Below are 24372 nucleotides of genomic sequence, written 5' to 3' on the forward strand. Positions count from 1 at the left end.
AACCAGGGAGCCTTTGGTTACTGGGTGTGCCCGATGGAAGATGGTAGCTCAGGCTATCTTCAGCCGATATGGATGGCGACATGCTAATAGAATAGGGAGTTAGCCAACTATACCTATTTATATCATTGGTTTGGGCGTTGATCGTCTTGTAATTTCTGCTCACGAATTACCGTTAGACTTTGTACTTGCTTTGGATTATTCCAGTACTTAATAAAGGGCTGTATGCATCACTCGATGCAGAGGCCGGGGCGATGCCTCCTTTTCGAAAAAAAACTTATGAGACAATGTGCTTCTATTCCAAACTAGCTCGTAATGAAATTTTATTTTGACCTAATAGGAAAATTGTGTCCAAGAAGTTTGCTTCCATCTAGAAAGTTGCATCCAAGAATATGTTTCCACATTGAAAATTTTGAGTCCTGTATATCCTTTTTATTTTATTTCCAACACAAGACGTGCTTCCATCCACTACAAATGTGTTTCCATTATAATTTCTTTTTGCAAAATTAAAATGCTTCTAGCATAACATTTTTTCTGTTTATGTGCTTCATCTACTTATAAAACATCTTTCAGACATAGTACATTTTTGCTTCCTTCACCAGTAATACAATGCTTCCTAAGATCATATCATGCGTATCCCACAAACTACAGACTTGCTTCCATTCAGTGCTTCCTACATATAGTGGTGTGCTAGCTTCCTTCCAACCGTTAGGTGATCCAGATGATCCAAGTGACGTCAATTGAGGGGTGCACGAACGGAGTGAAGCTGCAACATGGACACACAATTAGCCGAGATTTCAATTGATGGCAAAGTAGTTGAGGCTATGATTTACCTATCCTTTGAGGGCGACCCAAGGCGGCCATGGTTGCATGCGACCTCCACGCCGCCGTCGCCTTATGCGAGCCACATCGTGAACGCACCGGAGTCCATCGCCTCGCTCGCTAATGCATTATGAACGCACCGGTGATCGAAGTAATTGTAGATGACGGCGACGGAGATGGGGTTGCGAGCTCGCTGCTCCTGTACCTCGATCATGGCAGCTTAGTACTCCTAGATGGCAACTCGCTGCATAATCAGAAAGTACATCGGGGATGCGGTTGACGGCTAGCAAGGAGAGGTGCGTGGGGAAGAGAGAGGAAACGGGATCTGGAGCAATAAACGGACAGGTAATTAAGGAGTTAGCGTTATCTGCTGGATGTTAGCTTATGTACAAAATGGTTGTATCTAGACCATGAGATTAAGCTAGAATCAAGGAAAGGCGGGTGGTCTCCAACGAGTATGGACATGTTATTTGAGACGTGGCTTAATGAGATGGACGTCATCATAGCTAGACACATTCGATAGGAACAAGTGCCATGCTTTGGGCTATATGAAATTATAGAAATGATATAATTTTTGACAGAAAGAATTTCACCAACGTTTTGCAGGTCATCTACTCCCTCCGTCCGGGTGTGTAGGGCGATTTTTAGAAAGCTCAGCGATTTAGGCGGGGAATTATTGGACGAGACGGGCGTGCAGATTTTGCTAAAAAACGAAACAGATTTGACAATTAATCCCAATATTAATGCTGCCATTAGTGTTATCTGCATGCATTGACTATTTCTTCTCTCACAGACGTCATCTTCCTTCTTGAATAGTACCAGTACGGTCACTGCATGGATAAACGAGGAGCCAGGAAAGTAGTACTCCTCGAGTAGTACTAGGCGTTTGAGATAAACGAGGAGCAGTTAATTAGATTATGTCTAACACTTTAGGAATTCTTGGATTCTAAAAGTCGCCCTATGCACTTGGACGGAGGTAGTACAGATCTACAACTTGGATCCGTACGTGATCGTAACTCAGGCATGCGGAGTCCATGGGGTTTTGGTTACTGGGTGCAGCCGAAGGTTTTGGTTACTGGGTGCAGCTGATGAGAGATGACAGCGCGGGCTATCTTCAACCGATATGAATGACGACACACTAATAGGCTAGATGTTTAGTCGTTGTAGGCTATTTTTATCTGGCCAAATGTGACATGTAATCTTTGTTTTTTATGAGTTTTTTTGAGCTCTCATTAGATATTGCACTTGTTTGGAACTCTTTTTTTCTAATAAAATGGTTGCATGCATTATCATGCTGCAGAGGCCGGGGCGATCCTTCTTTAAAAAAAAAAACCTCACCACTGGCTGATACAGTACCAGTAGTCCAGTGTTGGTTCAGTCACGTATTCTGCCTGCAATGATCACCGACTGGTTGCATTTGCAAGGCAAGGAAGAGGTTATACAGCAGTTGGGGTTTGGCACGCATAAGCCCAGTTTCTGTATCTGCACGCATCCCTTTCTTCCATTCATTCAGAATCAGCCTGCTCGTGGTCCTCCTGCCGCACCTTCTGAGTGACAGTGCAAACACATTGCCACGGCGTAACCTCGAAATCTTGCCTTGTCTATAAGACGGCGATGTGTCATGTTCCTCATCCGGGCCTAGAGAATGAGGCCAGCAGCTGCATTCCGTTACCTGTTCAATGACGAAATTGACTTCAACGGTCCAGTTCAGGTGTAGCCCCAGATGAACCGGATCCAAACTCTGAGATTTCATGGCTTCATGCCACAACAGCTGAAACATGTGTGGGTCGATCAGGTTCAAATCAATTCACAACCTCACGACTGTTCTAAGCTCGACAGCCAATAGCTTATGCCACCATTACACAAAGCTGTCGAGCAACTACAGAGGAGAATGGGGAATACATGTTTTTCCAACTGAAAAATCTAAGTTTAGTCCTAGAGCATTCCAAGGGTTAGAAGATATCCCCCGGACCGTTCCTTTTTCCTATACAAGCACAAGCGCAAGCACATAGAGATCGGCGTTATCCGCCGCAGCCGCAGCAGCACTTGAAGCAGCTGCAGCAGGCTGGGCACTTGAATACACGAAATGTGAAGCATTTCCTCACTGCATGGCAGCAGCTGCAGCCGAAATTGCAGCTCGGTTTGCGAACCCGAATACGACAGCAACAGTTGGTAGTGAAGGTGGTGCTTGTTGCCGTGTTCACGCGGTACGCTGTCTTTGCCGTCTCGAGGGACTGTCGAATCTTCTTCAGCCTCGTCTTCGTCGTCACACTCTCCATTTCACGGATGAACTTGGAGAGGTGGCGGATGAAGTCAGGGTACAGCTCCAGGTTGCAGTGACCACCTCCTTTGATCCATAGTGGATCATACGGCTCCCTTGCCAGCTTCCACAGCTCATTACCATGTGACCAATTCACAACATCATCATCGGTCCCCTGCAAACGTCAATAGGTGTATAATTAACAACACCACTTCTACACACCATCAAGTTGGTGCATACGAAAAACTTTGAGAAAATATGCATACACGTAATAAATCAATCCATTACATAAATGTTTAGTCAAAAACACAAAATCACTACAGAGAACTATGGAAGGCATTCATGCTTTGTTCATCGGCCCTGACTAAGGAAATATAGTATTGACTTGTGCCCGTGAGTGGCAACCGTGATCACATCAAGCAGGACATGGCATTCTAGTTACCAAGCCGGCTAGAAACGGTTGCCCGGGGTTTACTCAACCAGTTTGGCTGGGGAGCTACTCGTAGATTATGTGGATGAACTATGTAATCTCGGGTCCGTCCGGCTGTGGATCCTAGCGGCGGCGTGCGGAGCGCGTCGAAGGCTGGGGTTCATTCTTGCGGCGCGGTGTGGCGGCTACGGGAGGGGCAAGACATGGTGGTTGCGGGCGTCGTCGAGTTCGGGTCAGATCCTTCTGGATCCGGCACCCGGACGCCGTCGGCCAGCGTAGGGTGGTGGTACTCGTCACTGTTCAGATTTTGTTCAGATTGGATCTTCATTGATCCAGATACCAACGGTGTGCTTCTCTCCTGCGGTTTCCTGGCGTTGCCGCAGATGAAGCTGGTGGAGGAGATTCAGATAAGGGGAAACCCATTGGTCGGCCCTGGTCGGCCGCGCCGACGACGACGCTCAAGGGCGCCGTTGTTCTTCCTGGAGACGTCGGTCTACGTCTACTCCTCCACTTCCTACCTCATTGCCTCTCGGGTGAAAACCCTAACTCCGGTGGGCAGCGACGGCGTCCTTGACGTCGTGACCTTCCTGAAGGCGTCGCCTTGAGGGCTGAGTGGTGGTGGGCACTATGTGGGTCCTGGACGGTTGCTGGTTCCTGGTGGTGGGCACTGCTTCGGGGAAACCCTAAGATCTGACTTTCCAGATCGGACGATGGCGATACTACGGTGCCCTTTCTCTCTTGGGAGCATCGTTTGTGGAGCAGTGCTGGATGACAAAGGCAGGAAATGGAGCGGCTTCGTCTGGCCCGAAGATTTGGTGGAACTGTCAAGTCATGCCTAGCCGACGGGTGCTACGCTGAGTCATGCTTGGTTGGTAGGTGTTACGCACGACAGTTCTTCCAGAATCTTCGTGTCTAGACAAATGAGCGCACGGCGGTGGCGCTGTTTGGCGCCATGGTGGCGTCGATCATCTTGCACGAAGCTTTCGATGGAGATGTCAAGTCATGCCTGGCTGACAGGTGCTACGTTGTATCATGCCTGGTCGGCAGGTGCTACGCACGACAGATCTTCTAGAATCTTCGCGTCTGGACTGACGAGCCGTGGTGGCGTCGACAGATGGACGGCCTAACAAGGATGATACAGATCTCTCTCCTGAAGATGGGTCAGCAGCCTGATGATGATGGTGGCGTCTTAACCGAGTGCATGTGGTGTACGCTTTAGGTCTGCTGCACCGGTTGTGGGTTCCTATACGTTATGTGGATGGATCGGTGACGACACCGGTTTTAGATATGGGGAGTGAGACCACTCCACATTATCGAGTTTTGTAGGTGTGAGTGGTGGCTTCGGATGGTTTGATGTATGTTCTTGTTAGACCTATGTTGAATAATTAATGAAGATGGCCGTATGCATCGATTGATGCATAGGCCGGGGGTTTGAACCTCCTTTTCCAAAAAAAAGCACTCGCTGACTTGAACTTGATCCATGTTTAATAAAATGGTTGTGTGCATCATGTGCTGCAGAGCCGAAGTAATCCCCTTTTCGAAGAAAAAAAAAAGGCTAGTTACCAAGCGGTTTACTTACATACATTGCAAACAAAGTGAACTACCAAAAGAAACTTTTCAAGAATATGATGTTTCAGTTATAGAGAATTGTTCTGATAGTGTCAGTGGAGAACCCAATCATACTACTCACTCCAATTCTACAACATTGGAATTTTATGGAAATGCAGAGATCCGTAAGAACAGAAGGGCATGAAAGGTTATGTGCCAGGTTAACAGCTCAGCTGTATGAAATGGTTGATCAAATCTATCCTCATTGCTTGTACAAAATATTAGGGCTCGAGAAACACCAAGAGCTTTGTAAGTTGGTGGTGCGTATATATTATCTAATGGTCAGTCTATACACCAAGTTAGTAGTGGATGCTGGCGTTGCACACTGAACTTGAGGGATGTCCTTTATAATCTAGATCGCTACAATCGTCTTGCCCTGACAGATGTCATGTATGGTTAAGTTTTTCTCAAAAGGCCTGAAACTACAAATGAGAGAAAAGTATCTTTTGCTACATGAGGCCCACCAATGATTGAAGATGAAATATCTACTCCCTCCGTTCACAAATATAAGATGTTCTAACATTTTTCTGGATTGGATGTATATAGACAAGTTTGTTTCAGCTTTGATTGGATTTGAATCACCTGCGGATTCGCTTTACTGGCAAAGCTGATTCTGCTACCCTGTTTGTTTAAGCTTTGATTGGATACGAATCACATGTGGATTCACTTCGATTCATTCACTGGCAAAGCTGATTTGTTCACTGGCAATTGCACTGAAAATGGCCTGAATCCAGATTTAGCTTCACTGGCAAAGCTAATTCAAAATAGCTGTTTGTTTCAGGTTCTAGATTCAGCTTCACTGGCAAAGCTGAATCTGATCCCTGAATCTCAAACGAAATAGTTGTTTGTTTCAGATTCCAGATTCAGCTTCCCTGGCAATGCTGAATCTGATCCCTGAAGCTCAAACAAACAGGGCTTAGCATGTTTGTTCAGTCAGATTCCAGATCCAGCTTCACTGGCAAAGCTGAATCTGATCCCTGAAGCTCAAACAAACAGGGCTTAGTGTGTTTGTTCCCTCATTTAAGTTTATGTAGTCCATGTTGAAATATAAAAACATCTTATATTTGTGAACGGAGGGAGTATTATTAACACACAAGGGAAAAGTTTGAAAGTAGCAGCTAAGTTAATGTCATTAATCTCTCAATTAAGAGTCTTCAGGCACAGCTCAAGATACTAAAGCCGCAAGGTTCAAAATATTTAGTACTTCCTCCATCACAGTTTATAAAGCATGCACGTGTACCTAGGTCGTTAATTTGACTTACATAAAACATATTGTTTAACATAAAAATTATATCATTAGAAAATAGAACATCTAAAGTTTCTAATGATATATTTTTTGTAATATATGCCTCTCATTAAGTTGGTCAAATTGACGACCTAGATACACGTGCCGGACTTATAAACTGAAACGGAGGGAGTAATAACAAGCAGTTCCAGTTGGGAACATGAATATAGGATGTGAATGTTAAACGTGATATTGAGCCAGCACGTTAGGGGATATTCTCAACCACAATAAGGAGTAGTTAGACAAGATAGATACTCATGTAATCTTTATCTTCTCATATCTCTTGTTTCCTTCTCCTTCAAATTATATCTCTAGAATATCTCTTCAACAAACTTGTACGCGTGTTTGGGCTCGCAACCCCTCTATATAACATGCAACGCGTCGGCCAAGATGGCTAAGACGTTTTCCGCCATCTCGCACATGGTATACAGAGCAATCTTCCTCCATTAAACCTAGCTAGCCCACCTCCACCAAAGTGCGCAGCTGCCATGTCTTCCTTCACCTCCCATCAGCCGTTGCTCAGCGGCGGGGTCCCGAAGAAACTGTACCGCACCAACTATGTTCTATGGTGAACTCAGATCACCACAGCACAGCTGCAGGGCGCCGGCGTCTACCACTACGTCGACGGCACAACACCGGAACCGGCAAAAGTCCTGAGCACCAAGGACACCGCCGAGAAGGAGTCCTCAAAGCCGAATCCCCTTCATCCAATCTGGATGAGGGAGGACCCGCAGGTCCTTGGCTACCTGCTCCAAAACCTCTCCAAGGAGGTGCTCGTCATGGTGACCACTATCACCACGGCACGAGATCTTTGGGTGGCACTGGCGAGCATGTACTCGTCCCAGTCACTCAGCCGCGTCAACAACATCCGAACTGCGGTGATCAACGCGCAGAAGGGAAACCAACCGGTGGCCTCCTACTTCGCCGCCATGCGTGGTTTTGCTGATGAACTCGCAGCAGCCGGCAAAGCCATCCAGGATGACGAGCTCATGTCCTACATCATCCACGGGCTTGATCAAGATTATCAGCCCCTGGTCTCCGCCTTGGACGCTCGCGTCACTCCGGTAACCCTTGACGAACTCTTTGCCATGCTTAGTAACTTTGACCAGCGCATGGCACAATACCACGGCTCCAGCGGCGGCTTCAAGTCGCCGGCCAACTCAGCTTCCAGGGGCCGTGGCGGTGGCTCTCGTGGCTCCTCCCGTGGCAGGGGACGTCGCGGTGGTGGCTCCCCTCGCGGCAACTCCAAAGGACGCCGTGGCGGTGGCTCCAACAGATCCAGACCGGACATTTAGTCCGGTTATTAAAGCTGCCACCATCCGTCTTGTTTTGTCTATCGTTGTGTCCAGGGGGTGGAGCCTACGACAGCTAGATGTACAGAACGTGTTCCTACATGGTGTTCTGGAGGAAGAGGTTTACATGAAGCAACCTCCTGGGTTTGAAAATCCACGTGCACCATCTTATGTGTGCAAACTTGACAAAGCCTTGTATGGTCTGAAACAGGCCCTAAGAGCATGGTAGTCGCGTCGCAGTAAAAAGATGCAAGCACTTGGCTTTGTCCCTTCAAAGTCAGACACTTCGTTATTTATCTATAACAAGTCAAATACATCCATATTTGTTCTCATATATGTTGATGATATTATTGTAACCAGCTCATCTGATGAAGCCATAACAGGATTGTTAAAGGACTTTGAGTACAGAATTTGCTCTCAAGGACTTAGGAGATCTACACTACTTCCTTAGGATTGAAGTCAAACGGCACAAAGATGGCCTTCATCTCTCCCAAGCTAAGTATGCAGCATATCTAGTAAAAAAGGCTGGTTTGCAAAGTTGCAAGCCTGCACCCACTCCTTTGTCTAGCACAGAAAAATTGTCCCTTGTTGAAGGAGAACTTCTGAACTCAGAAGACAGCACAAAATATAGAAGCTTAGTAGGTGCATTTCAATATCTGACACTCACTAGACCAGACATTTCATTTGTTGTTAACAAAGTTTGTCAATTTCATCATGCTCCTACTACAGTTCATTGCGCTGCTGCAAAACGTATAGTGAGATATGTGAAAAATACTTTCAGCATTGGTCTAAATTTCAGCAAGTCATCCTCTACACTTGTTAGTGCCTTTTCTGACTCAAACTGGACAGGATGTCTAGATGATAGACGTTCAACTGGTGGCTTTGCAGTTTTCTTTGGACCTAACTTAATATCTTGGTGTACAAGAAAGCAAGCCACTGTTTCTAGATCCAGCACAGAAGCAGAATACAAGGCACTTGCCAATGCAGCAGCAGAGATTATATGGGTAGAGTCTATTTTGAAGGAACTAGGTATGAAAAACACTAAAGCTCCATGCTTATGGTGCGACAACCTTGGTGCTACCTATTTATCAGCAAATCCAGTCTTTCATGCTAGAACAAAGCACATTGAGATAGATTTCCATTTTGTTCGAGAAAGAGTTGCAAATAAACTCTTAGACATTCGGTTCATTCACTCTAAGGACCAGGTAGCAGATGGGTTTACCAAGGCTCTACCTACAAGAAGTTTTGAAGACTTTAAGCATAATCTGAACTTGATGAAGTTGTGATTAAGGGAGGGTGTTAACCGTGATATTGAGCCAGCACGTTAGGGGATATTCTCAACCGCAATAAGGAGTAGTTAGACAAGATAGATACTCATGTAATCTTTATCTTCTCATATCTCTTGTTTCCTTCTCCTTCAAGTTATATCTCTAGAATATCTCTTCAACAAACTTGTACGCGTGTTTGGGGTCGCAACCCCTCTATATAACATGCAACGCGTCGGCCAAGATGGCTAAGACGTTTTCCGCCATCTCGCACAGCGAAGCCATTTCAGTAAGAGCTATGGACAACACATGCTGATACCATCGTTTTGTACGAGCAATGAAATTAGTCGACTTGTAGAGTTCTAGTGATCAGATTATGACTGGCAGGTTAAGTGATAGTAAAAGAGCAGAAACTGGGCAGTTACCAGTAAAGGTGTGTTGCTCCAGAACTATGGCATTTCTAGTTTTTATTTCTTGGACATGCATTTGATCCGGAACTATGGTATTTATAGTTTTTTTCCTGAACACCCATAGTTGTGTATTAGTAGAAAACAACCAAAGGTGTAGTATACTCCCTCCATCCCATAATATATGTTATTACAACCGATATACACAGATCGGTTGTAATAACATCTTATATTATGCAGCGGAGTACCACCAAAGGTGCCCTCTGACCAAAACCAAAACCAAAACAGGCAAAAGAAAAAGAAACATGTGGAAGATAAGCGTAGGCAACAGAAATCATGATACTAGATGTAGATTCGGTTAGACTTGTACAAAAATCCTGATCTTCTGAACCTAGTCCTTCACAGCACAGCATGCCTTATGTGGCTACACTACACATTTTCTTGGGCTCGGCCAAAGAGCAGAATAATGGAAGTCAAGCCATGCAAGGCCTGCCAGTGCCTATTATAATTTTACAGCAGGCTGAATCAAACCAAATAAGCTCCTAATGTTTATAGAGTGAGTCAGAAAGAACTCTAATGGCACATCTCAGATCACTAGAGGTGCTGGTGTTCAATGGCCTTTGTGTATCAGGTATCAGGTATCAGGTATCAGGTTCAATGGCACATCAGTGTATCAGGTATCAGGTTCAATGGCACATCAGTGTATCAGGTGTCCAGTGGCACATCTTAGATCAAACATTGTCCTCAAAAGAACAATTGTGGGATGATTGGATGGTTACACATTAACCCAAGGCTGTAAGAGGTGTGTGAGTAGTAAACATTCCTCTACAAATATTGAAGCATGAAGGATGATTCCATTTCTCTACATTCTTGTATTCCTTACCTCAATACTTCTGCATGGGCACTAATTTGGTTGATTTGTGCAGGTGAAATCAGTGGTTAGGTGTCGAGCTGCACTGATATGGATGCCCCTCTTGGTCAAGAGGTTAGAGGTGGTACGTAGCCTAGCCGTGGGACATGATGCCTCCAGCCATTTGCAAGATAGCTGTAGGGCTGAGTGCACCAGATTGGGTAATCTCCTGAATGTAACTAGGGCTACAGTTTAGCTTGATTCCATGTGTTTGATTCCAATAAGCCTCCTATGGCAATATTTATTGCTCCTTCTTGGAAAGCATCATTTTGCCTTCATGTGGCAAAAAGTTAGGATAAACAAATAGAAATGTTTGTGTTAGAGTTGTGTCGAATATTGATGTACGAGTTGGGTTACATATGGACTTGGTGTTGTAGTGTGGGTAGGATACATGTAGTGTCGTAGTCGGACACGTCGTACCGTTGGCCTCTTATATATGAGGAGGCACCCCATGTTGTAACCTAAGAAACGACTAGATAGCGACAGGCTCGCAAGGGGGAGCCGGCGGCTTGTGCCAGCGCCCGGGTGGCCGGTGTTGCGGTATCTCGGGGAGGAGCGCCCGTAGTCATTGCCCCGGGGAGTAGGCGAGTTCGCCGAACCTCGTTAACAAATCTCGGTGTCGTCATTATGCTGTGATTGCTTGTTCCTCGGTAGATCGACCGCGTACCTCGGATTTATTCTAACAAGTGGTATCATGAGCAAGGTTCGAAGAGGCCGTGGTTATTGATCTAGAGGTGGAGTAGAATTCGTCAAGATGGATCACTCGTGGTGGATGCTTGGCGAGGAAATTCTACGCTGGTTATCGGAAGTACGAGCAGCAGATCGATCTAATACTGGACTATGTCATGGTTGTGTCGTACAGCGGCTTGACTGGCCGTGCAGCCCGAGGGTCTGGTGCGTGTGATCCAAGGCTAGGTGGCCTGGTGCGGCCTTATCGCCGGTTGCCCAAGCTGGCGTGGAGGCCGATCCAGCTGGAGAACGGACAAGGCTGCATGCAGGAAGGACCGAGAACGGACAAGGCTGCATGCAGGAGGACTCGAGGACCGAGTCCTGGCAGGGCTGCATGCAGGAGGCCGAGTCCTCGTACAAGGCTGCATGCAGGAGGCCGAGTCCTGGTCAGCTCGTCCGATAGGAGATTTGTTTTGCAAGAAAAGGGGACCGAGTCCCAGGTGAACTCATGTACAGCCAGGAAGCCGAGTTTGTTTTGAACTCGTACGCATGCAAGTTAAAAGCAGCGGCGCCTGGACGAGCGAGACGAGAGACAAAGCAGCCAGATCAAATTTGGAAGAGAAAAAATCCATCAGGGGATACACATCCATCAAAAGCAAGGGTTGAGGCAAAGCAAAAGCTAGCATCGCGAGTTGTGTGTGGTAGCTACTACACGTGAGAAGCTCGGATTATTTTTTCACACAGTCAGCCGTACAAAGAACCATGGCGCCAGTGGGTACCAGGTTTGAGGTGGAGAAGTTCGACGGGACCGGAAACTTTGGGTTATGGCAGACAAGGGTGGAAGATTTGTTGGCACAACAGGGATGTTTGAAGGCCTTGTTGCAGGAAGCCAGGCCAGCTAAGATGGAGGGAGGACTGGGAGGAGTTACAGTTGAGGACAGCCGGAACTATACGGTTGTGTCTGTCGGACCAGGTTATTTATCATGTGATGGATGAGAATTCACCGAAGAAGATCTGGGAGAAGCTGGAGAGTCAATTTATGTCCAAGACTGCGACGACCAAGGTGTATCTAAAGCAAAAGTTATATGGGATGAAGATGCAGGAGGGGTCGGATCTTGTGGAGTATATGAACGCCTTTAATCAAGTCGTGACGGATCTAGCACGCTTGGGTGCAACGATTGACGACGAGGATAGGGCAATTCTGCTTCTTTGTTCATTGCCATCGTCCTATGACCATTTGATCACTACTTTGACGCACGGCAAGGAGACCGTCAAGAATGAGGATATTACTGCGGCCTTGCTATCTTATCATATGAGAAAGAAGAATGCGGTGGAAGTCTCTCATGATGAAGGTTTGCTAGTCAAGGGTGAAGATTGGCGGAAGGGATATGAGGCAGGGAAGAACAAGAAAAAGAAAAAGAAAATACAGTGTCACAAGTGTAAGCAGAGGGGACATATTAAAAAGGACTGTCCAGAGCTCAATGGTGGGTCAAGTGCTAATATGGCAATTCATGGTAATGACTCAGACAGCAGTAGTGATGCCCTCGTAGTATCAGACAGGCGGTCAACCAAAAGTGAAGCGAGGATGTTGGATTCAGCTTGCTCTTTTCATGCGACACCCAACAAGGAGTGGTTCACTTCGTACAAGTCCGGTGATTTTGCTTTAGCCTATATGGGCGATGACACTGGTTATCGTGTTGCTGGAGTAGGTGACATTAAAATCAAGATGTTTGACGGAGTTGAGCGGATGCTTCGGGGAGTCAGGCATGTGCCGGGGCTAAGGAGGAATCTAATTTCGCTTGGAGTTCTTCATGATAGTGGTATGGTATGCCGTTGTGATCGGGATAAGAAGACCATGGAAATCATGGAAGATAAGGTGACCGTGATGATTGGAGCGAGGACGGCTTCGCATCTTTACAAGTTGAAAGGAAGCACTATTGCAGGTGGAGTCACGGAGACTGGAGTTGCAGGAGTAGCAGTGGGATCCCACGGAGGCGGCGGGTCTGGGGCAGACTCGTCGGGTAGCTCTCGGTAAGCTACGAAGAAGACAACACAAGTCCGGAGTACATGGAAGTTTGATGCATGGACAAATTCAAAATGGTGAAAATATTCGCCAAGGTGGAGTTTGTTAGAGTTGTGTCGAATATTGATGTACGGGTTGGGTTACATATGGACTTGGTGTTGTAGTGTGGGTAGGATACATGTAGTGTCGTAGTCGGACACGTCGTACCGTTGGCCTCTTATATATGAGGAGGCACCCCACGTTGTAACCTAAGAGACGACTAGATAGCGACAGGCCCGCAAGGGGGAGCCGGCGGCTTGTGCCGGCGCCCGGGTGGCCGGTGTTGCAGTATCTCGAGGAGGAGCGCCCGTAATCATTGCACCGGGGAGTAGGCGAGTTCGCCAAACCTCGTTAACAAATCTCGGTGTCGTCATTATGCTGTGATTGCTTGTTCCTCGGTAGATCGACCGCGTACCTCGGATTTATTCTAACAGTTTGCACAGCAGACATCTGTACATTATGGATGTTCACATTCTTCAACTTTAATTTAGCTAAAACTCATACTCTGGTTACTAATGCTCGGGTGTTATACATGCTGTCAAAGGTCCAAGTTTTTGTACAAGTTTCAGTTGATTAAATGTATTGATATGTTCTGACATGCTTAATATAGAGTGGCTGGATTTTATATCGACAGAACGGCGAGATAGATTTAATGGAAAATGGCTCACTTGTCTTACTGCATAATAAACAAATTACCATGGACAATTCATTTTAATCACATCTGACTGAAACTTGAAGAGCATCTAATGCCCTCATGTTCCCTTCTCTGTTCTTTTACATCGACTGGTTCCTTCATAATTCAGTTCCGTGATGGTGACTTCCCCTCTGAAGCTCCGGGGAAACCCTTGTTGCTGGTCCTTCCGGAACGGTCGATGGCGGCGCATTTTTGTGTCGCATTCCTTCTTGAAGGCATCGGTTTGGTCGATTCGTGTGGTCGCTGCTCTCTGCGGGTTGGTTGGTGGTGGTGGTGCGGCTGACGGGAGGTCGACGGTGGTGTGCTTGGTGTCGGTGAGGAGGTGCTGCTCTGCCAGCGTCATCTTGGCTCGACCATTCTTTGGAGTGGGTCGGCTTCTTCCTTCCGAAGCCAGGTTAGCAGGGTGTGTTCCTCTCTGGGCCACCTCGTTCCTGTATGACACCTCTTCCCTGTATGGGGTGTTATTGGATGGCGACCAGACGACCAATGTTCAAGGGTCTCCTTGCTTGGTCAGATGAAGACGAAAGTTGAGATACCAGGGAGCCCAGCTCCTCCTGGTGCGGATGATGGCAGCGGATCTGCGTCGTGGCCCTTCTTGAAGGCATCATCATGGGGTCTGCTTGGTTGACGTGTGGATGTTGTTGCGGGTATGTTGTTGGTGATGGTGGTGCGGCCGAATGGGTCGACGGTGGTATGTTTCGTCTGTGGTGGTGTTCTTTGGTGGTGTCGCCCCTGTTGCTTTGCATGCTCAAGACCTTCATGGTTGCCGTTGTTGTGCAGCGAGCTTCGTGCTATTGGCGTTGTCCCGGTTCATCTTAGCTCAATGATGCCGTAAGTTGCCTCCCCACCTTGCTAATCGTCCCGATCTTCCATGGCGGAGTTCCCAATTAAGGTTCGTGCTAGTCACTCGTTGTTTTGGATGCTCCTCTGTTGCGCTGTGGTGCTCGATACGCACGCCGGTGTGGTGCGCTAGGCTGCTTGTTAAGTCTTGGTATTGTTATCTCTCGACAACTCCCCTGATCTACTTGTGCCTCTCGTGGTGATGTCCTTCACTTTGCTAGCTAGGCGGGTCTTGTCTTGGGCGCCTTTCTTTTGTTTTCTCCCCTTTTACTCTCTATTGCACGGTTTTCGATCCGGTTTTCCTTATAAACTGGATCAATATCTTGGCATTAAGGCCACTTTGGAATATATTCAGGTGGGGAGCCTTCCCCCCCCCCCATTGATCATTTAAAAAAAATCAGTTCCAATTGATAAAGGTGGCTGCAAGTTGCACTTATTGTTTCCTCATTTTCTGACCATTAGGTCCACTGACCCGAGAGTAAACCAGGTGTTATCAAATGAAATAATTGGTGTGATACCCAAACTAAATAGTCTGCTTCTTGTGAATTGACTCTGTGTAAGCATTTGAAATTGAATCAGATGGGTTGTGGTGTACTCTAGATGACTACGTTACTGAGATCAAGGTCCCAACCAGCATGGCCAGATGCCAGTGACGATGTATAGTTTCTCACCACTTGTATACTAGCAGAAGATCAAGATGAGGTAAGAAAAAGTGCTGATAGGCGAAGACAAGAATGGGTCTGACTTGATGTCGCCATAGGAGAGGCATGTGTGTACTTTCCAGTACATGTGTCTACAAGATAGGTACACTTTAGTGTTGTTTGGCGGACTTTTTCACTGTTTTGACCTTTTCAGGAAAGTATAGCACAAAATGAACTTCACACAAAACTACTTCACGACCTGACCCTTTTGGTAACGCCACAGGCTGCGGCGTTTCTGCTCTATTTGGAAACGCCGAACCTACCTGCGTTGCTGGCCTGGTCAAGACGCTGCGTGGCAGGGCAGAAACGCCAGCCTATGTTGCATTGCTAGAAACGCCAAGGGGGTGTGGCGTTGCTGCCCCATTAAGAAACACCATGGGTTGTGGCGTTTCCAGCAAGATATTCACACATCCCATTTAGCTATGAAGGGGAGCAACGCATGTAGGTTCGGCGTTTCCAAATAGAGCAGAAACGCCACGGGCTGCGGCGTTGCCAAAAGGGTCTGATCGTGAAGTACTTTCATATCGAGTTCATTTTGTGACAAAGTTTCCTGATAAGGTCAGAACAGTGATTTCCGCCCTTGTTTGGCTACTTGCAAAAGTGATTTAGCCTGTGGCTACAATCTACAACATGTAAAGGTCCTTATTCGGGTCTCATCCTAAAAATGGGAGCTGGAATTTCCTTGTGAGCCTAATTTTTAACAAGATTTAGAAGGATTGTTTATTTAGTGGTCTTCCTATGCAATTTAGCAAAGTTTAACATGAAATGATTTTGTCGTAAACTCAATAGTTTATTTATGATATTTGGTTCTTCTGGATAACCATGATGCAGACAAAGGAAATTGGGAAGTAAACGTTCAATTTATTTTCTTTCCTGATTCGATTATTTTTATACTACCGATAGGATTGTTAATGTGTAGCGGAACAAGGGAACTAAATCTGAAGTGAAACATAATATATTTTAAAAGAACATAAAATGTAACATAGGATGTTTGAAGGTAAAAACTAAATTATAATGTTTTGCAGGTCTGTGGGCACAAGTTGATTTTATTCTAGATCCGTTAAAATGGATGGGAACTCTGCTAGTTTTGTTAGTAAAGAAACTTACATGAATAACAAGCACTGGGCATTTCACCTTCTTTATTTTTTTGACATTCTGCAAGAACAAGTTAGCTGGACGTTAGTAAAAGCTCCGAAGGTACAAAAGGTACAGACTGAAATGAATAATCAATTTGAGATGCTTACTTTGTAAATGTCAAAGCAAAAAGTAAAATTCACATGGCAAACAACACGGAGGCCTGACAGGATAGCGCTGTGAAGAACCACACCACGCAATCTTGGTAAACGAGATGCTAAATGCAATGTGGGCCCACTGCCAACAGATTGTCCATACAGGATAAGCTCTTCCTGGCTGATTCCATACTCAGTTTCTAAGCACTGGTAAACTGCTTCAATATCTGCATATGTATTCTCTTCACTTGGCTGCACTTGAAAATACAAGAATAAAAATCCTTCCACAAAAATGAATTCCTCCAGGGAGAAATATGGACATACGCATGCTTGTGCAAACGCCAATTAGGTGACAGTAATTCAAAGTGAAAGTGTCATATGATTTAGCTCAAATAAGCAAATACAGGATACACAAACATTTATATCTAACTCCCAGTAGGGAAAAAACATAAATTTCAAATACCACCACCCATAGCATTTTGTTTGTTCCGTTATCTTCATTATAGTGGAACCTGGTCCATGTTGGATAGTATCGAACAAAACAAGAAAATTCTCACTGCATTTAAATGCAGGGGGCCCGAAATAGACAGCAGAAACAATCAACATAAAATGTTCTCCATTTCAATGGATGAAGCAGCAATAAATGAAGTTGAGAAAATGCATAGATAGTTGATACAGGCATTACTATCTGTCCTTTAGGATAAAGGTATAAAGGCATGCCCAAATTACTGTTTGCCCTGAAGTTTACAATGGCATGCGTGACTGAGGACAGAAGTTGCAGGTATATAAAAGGTTTATAATGACCATGATACTTGATACGACTGGAATGCACCAGTCGGGGGCATGGGCCAAACGTTCTTCAGTTCAGTTTAGATAAATGCAGCTTGTTCTTGGAAACTGAAACTGAACCACATTTCTCGAGGTATCTTAATGAATTCAGGTTATTGTTACTATCATTCTATGCATACATTAGTCAAGGAAAGGAAAGTAAAATTTACCCCATGACATAAGCAACTACTCCTTGAGTATATTAGAGTCGACGGTAAAATTAAAATTACACGGTAGTGAAGATGAGTTACTACTACTTATTACCTTGCCAGTAGATGCTCCGTACCCCGAGTAGTCATATCTGCAATAATAATTAAATTAAAAAGTAAATCACGCCAGGCTTTTCTGCACAGCAAATCTTGTGTACCTCCAGACCACATTGAAATTGCAACAGAAGAAGAAAAGTGCTGAAAATAAAAACTGGCATGGTTGTAACTGAGGATTCAAGATCAGCAAATTGGAGTGATTATTATATGTGTACTATTTACAGAATCTCTTATATTATAATAATATATACGGAGTGGTTAGGTTGCAGATATCCCGTCCCGTGTTCCCGCAAAACATCTGCCCCAATAACCAAATCTACTTGATGTCGTACGCGTACCAGCATTTGTGATAGGGCTGTGATCCTCCTTTTCAAAAAAAAAAGCATTTGTGAAAGGAAATGCAGGAATGAAAAAAAAAAAACATGTCAGATAATAATTCCTACTAGTGGTACAAGGGAAGCAAAAAAAATTTTAAAAAGTAGTCGGAGTAGAATGAGGTGTCCTCCTAGAGAAACAAAATGCACCACTAACCCCATCAGATTGACCTTGAGATTGACCTTGAGCTGCACAAAGAGATCGTAGAGCTGGCCGAGGTCGGCGGCGTTGCCGTGCGAGTAGAGCAGGGTGAGGCGCGCGCAGGGGTTCCTGAGGTAGAAGGCAACGACCTTGGTCCCCCTGGTGGTGTCGAGGAGCAGCACATCCAGGGCGTTGTCCCGCGGGACGCCGGAGGCGACGAGGCGGCCCGAGGCCTCGTCCTTCCGGACGGCGTACGTGGCCGGGTCCGGCGGGAAGAAGGCGAACCTCGCCGCGAGACTGGACACCGAGCACCCCGAAAGCATCGGTGGCAGCGCTCAGTCATCGACAGGCAGTGCTGCTGCTCATCAGAGGGAACCTCTCCACTCCTCCTGTTTCACCCCCAAAACGATCAAATGGATCGAAAAAATCCCCCAAGCTTGGGGTGAACGGAGAGGATCAAAAACAAAATTGGGGGAGGGTGCGGTGGAAATACTAAGAGGAACTACGGGTTTGGTGTGGATCTTCTTCCCCAAGGGACTTACTTGTTCAGTGAGAGTAGAAGCCAAATCGACAAAACATCAAGAAGAAATTGGCACGCTGCTATCCCCCCAAGTCGTATGAACCCCGTCCGGTTCCGTTGTTTGCTGGGATGGGGCGGGAGGTTTTAAGAGGGTTTAGTGCATTGTGGGGAAATGGCGAGCAGCGAAGAGAGAGAGAGAGGGAGAGGAGGAGGAGGAAGAAGAAGAAGAGCAAGCGGCGGGGAGGAGAGGAGGGTGTGGGTGTGGACCAGTAGGGAAGAGAGCTCCGTCCGTCCGTCCGTCCGTCCGCCTCAGCCACGCTGCCACTGCCATTTATTACTCATGCTGCACAGAGACAGAGGGAGGGTGGTGGACTGGTGTGCGGTGCGTGCGTGCGCGCTCGAGAAAGAGAAGGAGAGCGTGTGTGCGCGTGTAGAGGAGGAGTGAGGACCAGGAGCAGCGACGAGGTGATGAAATGAAGCTGGAACGGGGCAGCAGAAAGCGCAGGGGATCCCCACACCTTTGCAAAAGATGTTCTTCCTTTCTTCACATGTTCTCGCACCACGGCGATGCGATGCGATTTTGTCACGCCGCACGCACGCACGCACGGATGGATGGATGCAAATAAACGGCGCTCCGGAAGGGTCACGCTGCCCGACTTTTAAGGCCCTCCCAAAATTGTACTGTATTTTTCTTTCTATTCAGGGGGTGAATATTGCCGCTTTGCTAAATCCATGTGTGTTTTGCACATAGGCCCGTGTGGGAGATTTATTATACTCCTATCATTTATAAATTCATCTCAAATTTCTCTTATCTTTTATAAATTCAATTCAAAATTTTGGCCGGTCGCCCACGGTCCGATCTGACACGCCTCAACCGTTGAAATCCGCACCCCTACATCGTCTTCCTTCCTTGTTTCTCTCATCATCAACAAACCGAGAAAAAAATGACGCCGCCTCCCATGGGTCGCAATGCGTGTTCCCGCACTCGCCCACCAAGACCTTGAAACAACAGCCTGATGTCGCTCGCCACCGTCCACCACCGCATGCAGTACCATCCCACCCAAAACAATCACCGTCGGTGCCCACAAAAATCATTGGTTGTAGCTTTCTAGTCGGTAGTCATAGCTCGCCCTAGCCGGTGTATGCACACCCGCCTCTCTCCGTGATGCACCGACAGTGCCAACCCAGACTACCACTTCTAGCAAAAAATCCGGTTCCAACAAAAAAGGAATTGTTGATTGGTCATCGCAAATCTAAAGAAGTTGGTTCCAGCAAAAAGAATCATTGGTTCCAGCAAAAAAGGTTGTTCTTCTTCGGTCGTCATAGCTCTCGAAGAAGTTGTTCTAGCTCTGAATTCTAGAAGAAACTCGGTCGTTCCCCCTGTCGGTTGTAACTCCCTCTGTGGCCGATTCTAGCCCTGTCGCTTGCCGCTTGCAGCTTTACCCCTTGCCGGTTATAACGGGAGGTTCGCATCACCTGCATGGGTGACATTTCCCCGTCGCAACACCGTCGGCGCACGACAGTGCCTGTAGCTGCAGCAGCAGCCTAGATGTTGTGATGGTATCCCTCCGTTGCCCCACGCAATGACATCGTTTGTCCCTCTCCTGTTACAACGTCTCCTCCTTCCTTCGGCGATTTGCGTTAGCGTAGAGCACCCCACCTTGGTCATCGCTCACGTGGGTGGAACGACATGGCACGCGGTGACCCTCCTTGATGACTTCCCGTAGCAGGTAGGGAGGAGTAGGCAGCGGACATGGCTTCGTGTCGATCTAGAGCAGCGGACATGGTCTTGAAGAGATATTAACTTCTACTTCACCAACATGTGGCTTTACACCAGGTAATGAAATGGTGAATAGTGTTAGTCATTGCAATGATGATAGATAAATTATATCCTTTATTAGTATCTTATTGCAATGTTTCATTTTTGGACTTAGACACTTCTAGCACCCTAGATGTTTCGCTCGCTTGTGTTGATAGTACTTGCATATCATGTAGAAATTGTTTAACTAAATCTCATAATGATATGCTTGCTATATCTTGTTGCCGTGATAAAAAGGCATTTATTTCCTCTAGTTGGTGTGCTAACAATGTAGAGGAAACCCAACACTCTATGGAACGGGATATGGGATTGCATGGTCCTTCAAGGGATCCTACATCATCATATCTTGGTTCCCACTCTTGCCTTATGGTTATGGACTTAAATATATCTCCTACTTTAAAACCCAATATATCTCGTGATGATGATAATGGAGATAATGAGGATGGTGATAATGATGAAGAGGATGATAATGTTGCTTCCTTAGAGATTAAGGGTGAAGTGATTTTTCAAGCTCTTCATAAGAATAAAATTGCTTGTTCTAGCTTCTTGGAAATCATGTAAATTGCTATTGATGGCAAGAAATAAATTAAGGAGTTGAAGCTCATCTCGAGGAGCATGAGGACACCATTGAGAAAATAGAATAAGGTCATGAGCGTGATTACGCAAATGAGATCATAGATATATCTCAAGCTCTTGAAAAATAACAAACCACCAAGGAATCTCTTAAGGAGACATTTGCTCTAGAATTATCTAACATAAAAGAATCTCAAGATAGAACCCTTGAGGTGGCTAATGATTTCAAAAAATGATAAGCTTGAAGTTCCACATGTTAAAGTCCTTGAGGACTTTGAGCATCTCTAAAATGGCTCAAGTGCCATTAAGGGTGAGCCCATCGAACTCACTGAGTCACATGCATAATTTAATTATTCATATTTAAAAAGCTTGGCAAGTTGGCTTGTTCTCTTGTTATTCATGATGATGCTTATGCTACTAACTCTATTTATTTTGAAGCATGTGTATTTAGAAAGAATTATTAGAGATAATGGCTCAACTTAAGTTGTTATCTAGCAATTATGAGGAATTGGAAGAAAGTCATAAAAATCTCCCAAACTCTCATGGTGATCTTCTAGACTCACATAATGGGCTAAAGTTATCTCATGAGATTATTATTACTATGGTAACATATAGTGAGCCTCATGTGAACGTTAGCAATACTTCTACTCAAAATGCTATATTGCCATGTGTTAGGCCTAGTAATCCCTGGACTCATAATATTGCTACATCTTGTGATAAATTACTTACCTTTCCTTGTTGCTCTAATAATCAAGCATCTATCGTGTAGTGTTTGTGGTGATACTAACCATGTAGAGAAAATTAAAGAGCTCAAGGCCCAAGTCACTTCTTTGAAGAAATACTTGGAAAAGGGTCATGAAGGGAAGTTCACACTTGAAAATGTTTTGAGTGGGAAAATCCCCCCGATGACAAAGGTGGACTTTGATTCGACTCCCATAATAGGAAATCCAAGATCAACAAGAATAAGGGCCAAGAACAAGTCAAGAATTCAGCCAAGATTATTTGCTTCAAGTGCAAAATTTAAGGGTGTCATGTTATATCTTTCCCACTTGAAGAAAAAGGCTCTTCGTGACAAGCAAAAAGGGAAGATGCCTGAATTTAAAGAAAGGCCACTTCCCAAGAATACTGAAGTTAATGCTCCTCAAGTTGAGAAATCAATTAATAAGAAAGAAAGGAGTGGGTGTTTCTACTTATGTCGTGAGAAGGTTCACTTAGCTTCTTCATTCACTAATGGTACCTTATCCAAACCTATTATAATTGATGATATCCTTCATAGGATATGGTTGGTAATGTTTTTGCCAAATTTGTTGCTACTCACAGTGTTGTCAAGGAAAGAACCAAACCTATTGTGACTAACCTCTTAGGACCCAACTTGATTGGGGACCAACAAGATCAAAGTTGATCATAGGTGTTGTTGGAGTACATTGAACACTTGGTTATCTCATGAAGAATTAAGGGTTATTCATCAATTATATTGATTCGAGTCAAGTCATTTGGATTACCATTTGTCTATCTTATATCCAATGTTCCATCTTGCGGTAACTTGTACTTAAATTATTTATATTAAAAGTTTGTTGCATGTTTTGGTTTTGTATCTTGCATTTGTTTGCATATGTTGTGCTTCCAATTTGCTTGTCTTGAGTATTCAAGTATGTGTATGTGGGTTTGCACATCATGTGCGTGTGAGTCTTATGTAGAGCCTATTTGCATATTGTTTGTATCGTATTCGGCTCTTGTGAGATATTAATGTATCATCCATTTTTTGGGGAGTGGTATGCTTTGGGCACATCGCAATCCTAAAAATGTGTGTACATGAGGATACCACTTAGTATTGATATTGCAAAATTATCTAGTCTCACGTGGTATGTCTTACTCATGAGATATTCAAATTCTAAAATGTACATTAATTATCTATAGTTGGATTTTATTTGCTTCTTGTTAAAAGGGAAAAAGGGGATTATCACTTTATGGGGGAGTGAAATTATTTGTGCTTTTTTGTTGTGAAGATGATTTTGGATACCTTTTCAGTCTACCATCGGAAGTTTATTCCAAATACATATTGTCTTTTGACAATTGGTATTATTATTCGGGTAAAACATGTTGATAATGCTTACATTGAACTTTTTTTATAGTTGACTTATTTCTTCCTAAGAAATTGTTTTGTTTTAACTCACGTTGTCTTCATTGGCTCTTGTGTATTCGTTTGATGCTCCTGATCATGTTTAGTGTTTCTATAGCTATAGGGAGAGTTATGATCCCATTTTGCGCACCTTGTATTCAAATGAAAAAATATATGTAATTCACAACTTTTGGGGGAGGTATCCTATTTTTCTTAGAACACTCCCTGTGTGTGTTTATCATAACACATTTTGATCCTTATCAAGTGTGTGTTGATGGATGGCAACAAATTTCTTTTCGATGCTTTGTGCCACCATGAATATGAGTAGAGGCCGGGTTTGATTTGCTTTATTTTAACCTTGCTCTCATGTTAGGAGTCTGATATCTCATTCCTTGTTATTTGTTTCATTTGGTATGTCTTATTGATATGTTTTGGAATCAATCATGTGTTGAGTTGGGTCACTGATATAATTTGGAAAACTTTATGTCATGTCATTCTTCTAGTTGCCTTCTTGTTTTACCTGGTGTCATGTCCAAATTGTATCTCCCTTTGGTTCTTGAATGTATTGTGCTTGCATATTTGCTTTGTGTATATCATTCCGCATGCTTTCTTTCTTTGATCAAATATATATATGTCAAGTTTACTTTCTTTCTTTGGTGTCTCCGTAAAAGCATTTACCTTATGAGTGAGTGTCTTATTTCTTTGTATCTTGGTGCACTTATTTGTGGTGAAGATTGGTGTCCTCATGCTTGTCTTGATGAGCTATTGTTTCCCATCTTCATCGTTTTCACAAGCTTTGTTTTTTAGTTTGTTATCTTTGAGCTTGTAAACCTATTTGTAGTTGTTTGTGATCTTCTTAATATCATTTGTGTTGGAAGGACATGTCTTGCACCATGTTTCTCATTCCCTCAAGTCTATGTTTATGCTTAATTCCCATCCTTATGTTTGTATTATCAAATGCTTTTCCATGTCACACACACACCATTTTGGTTGATCCTATTCTTGTATTATCCCTTTTACATGTTGCTTAAGCATAAGATTGTTGCAAGTGATATGTTTTCTTACCTATCTATGCTCGCTCACACTTGTTTTGTGATTTTATTGATTTTGGGGGAGTGTTGATCCTATTTTTGTGCATTTTGTATTCAAATAAAAAAATCTAAATAGTGCGCAAATCATGGATATCTCCTTTATTTTCTTTAGAACACTTTGTTGCTCAAATCATAATATATTTTGGGGGTATATTACTCTTGTGTCCTT

General features: G+C 44.6%; 1 protein-coding gene and 1 non-coding gene across 4 annotated transcripts; one reads left to right on the plus strand and one right to left on the minus strand.

The window, feature by feature from the left end:
• Nucleotides 1-2545: 2545 nt before the first annotated feature.
• On the minus strand, nt 2546-19038 carry LOC123407891 (alpha/beta hydrolase domain-containing protein 17C-like). 3 transcript variants are annotated; one of them, XM_045101130.1, is made up of 6 exons: nt 18624-19038; nt 18097-18470; nt 17564-17600; nt 16487-16723; nt 16350-16397; nt 2546-3254 (listed from the first exon to the last, which is right to left on the minus strand). In XM_045101130.1, the coding sequence occupies exons 2-6, from the start codon at nt 18402-18404 to the stop codon at nt 2841-2843; spliced, it is 1044 nt and encodes a 347-aa protein (XP_044957065.1). In that variant the 5' UTR covers nt 18405-18470; nt 18624-19038; the 3' UTR covers nt 2546-2840. The 3 variants fall into 3 exon arrangements, with proteins under 3 accessions (XP_044957065.1, XP_044957066.1, XP_044957064.1); XM_045101131.1 differs by lacking the exon at nt 18624-19038 and having other exon boundaries at nt 18123-18432; XM_045101129.1 differs by lacking the exon at nt 18624-19038 and having other exon boundaries at nt 18111-18432.
• On the plus strand, nt 7371-7509 carry LOC123414480. The gene has a single exon (XR_006614438.1). It is a non-coding gene; the product is annotated as a small nucleolar RNA Z247 (small nucleolar RNA).
• Nucleotides 19039-24372: the final 5334 nt, after the last annotated feature.

Source organism: Hordeum vulgare, chromosome 7H (genome assembly GCF_904849725.1).
Source record: "Hordeum vulgare subsp. vulgare chromosome 7H, MorexV3_pseudomolecules_assembly, whole genome shotgun sequence".
Classification (NCBI taxonomy): Eukaryota; Viridiplantae; Streptophyta; class Magnoliopsida; order Poales; family Poaceae; genus Hordeum; species Hordeum vulgare.

Excerpts from the sequence above, each read along its gene's own strand:
- LOC123407891 (XM_045101129.1), bottom strand. The coding sequence starts at position 18,424 with ATGACTGAGCGCTGCCACCGATGCTTTCGGGGTGCTCGGTGTCCAGTC. Across the intron at positions 16,724-17,563 it reads ACGGAGCATCTACTGGCAAG|CCAAGTGAAGAGAATACATA; the intron begins GTAATAAGTAGT and ends TTTCAAGTGCAG. Across the intron at positions 16,398-16,486 it reads TTTGCTTTGACATTTACAAA|AATGTCAAAAAAATAAAGAA; the intron begins GTAAGCATCTCA and ends TTGTTCTTGCAG.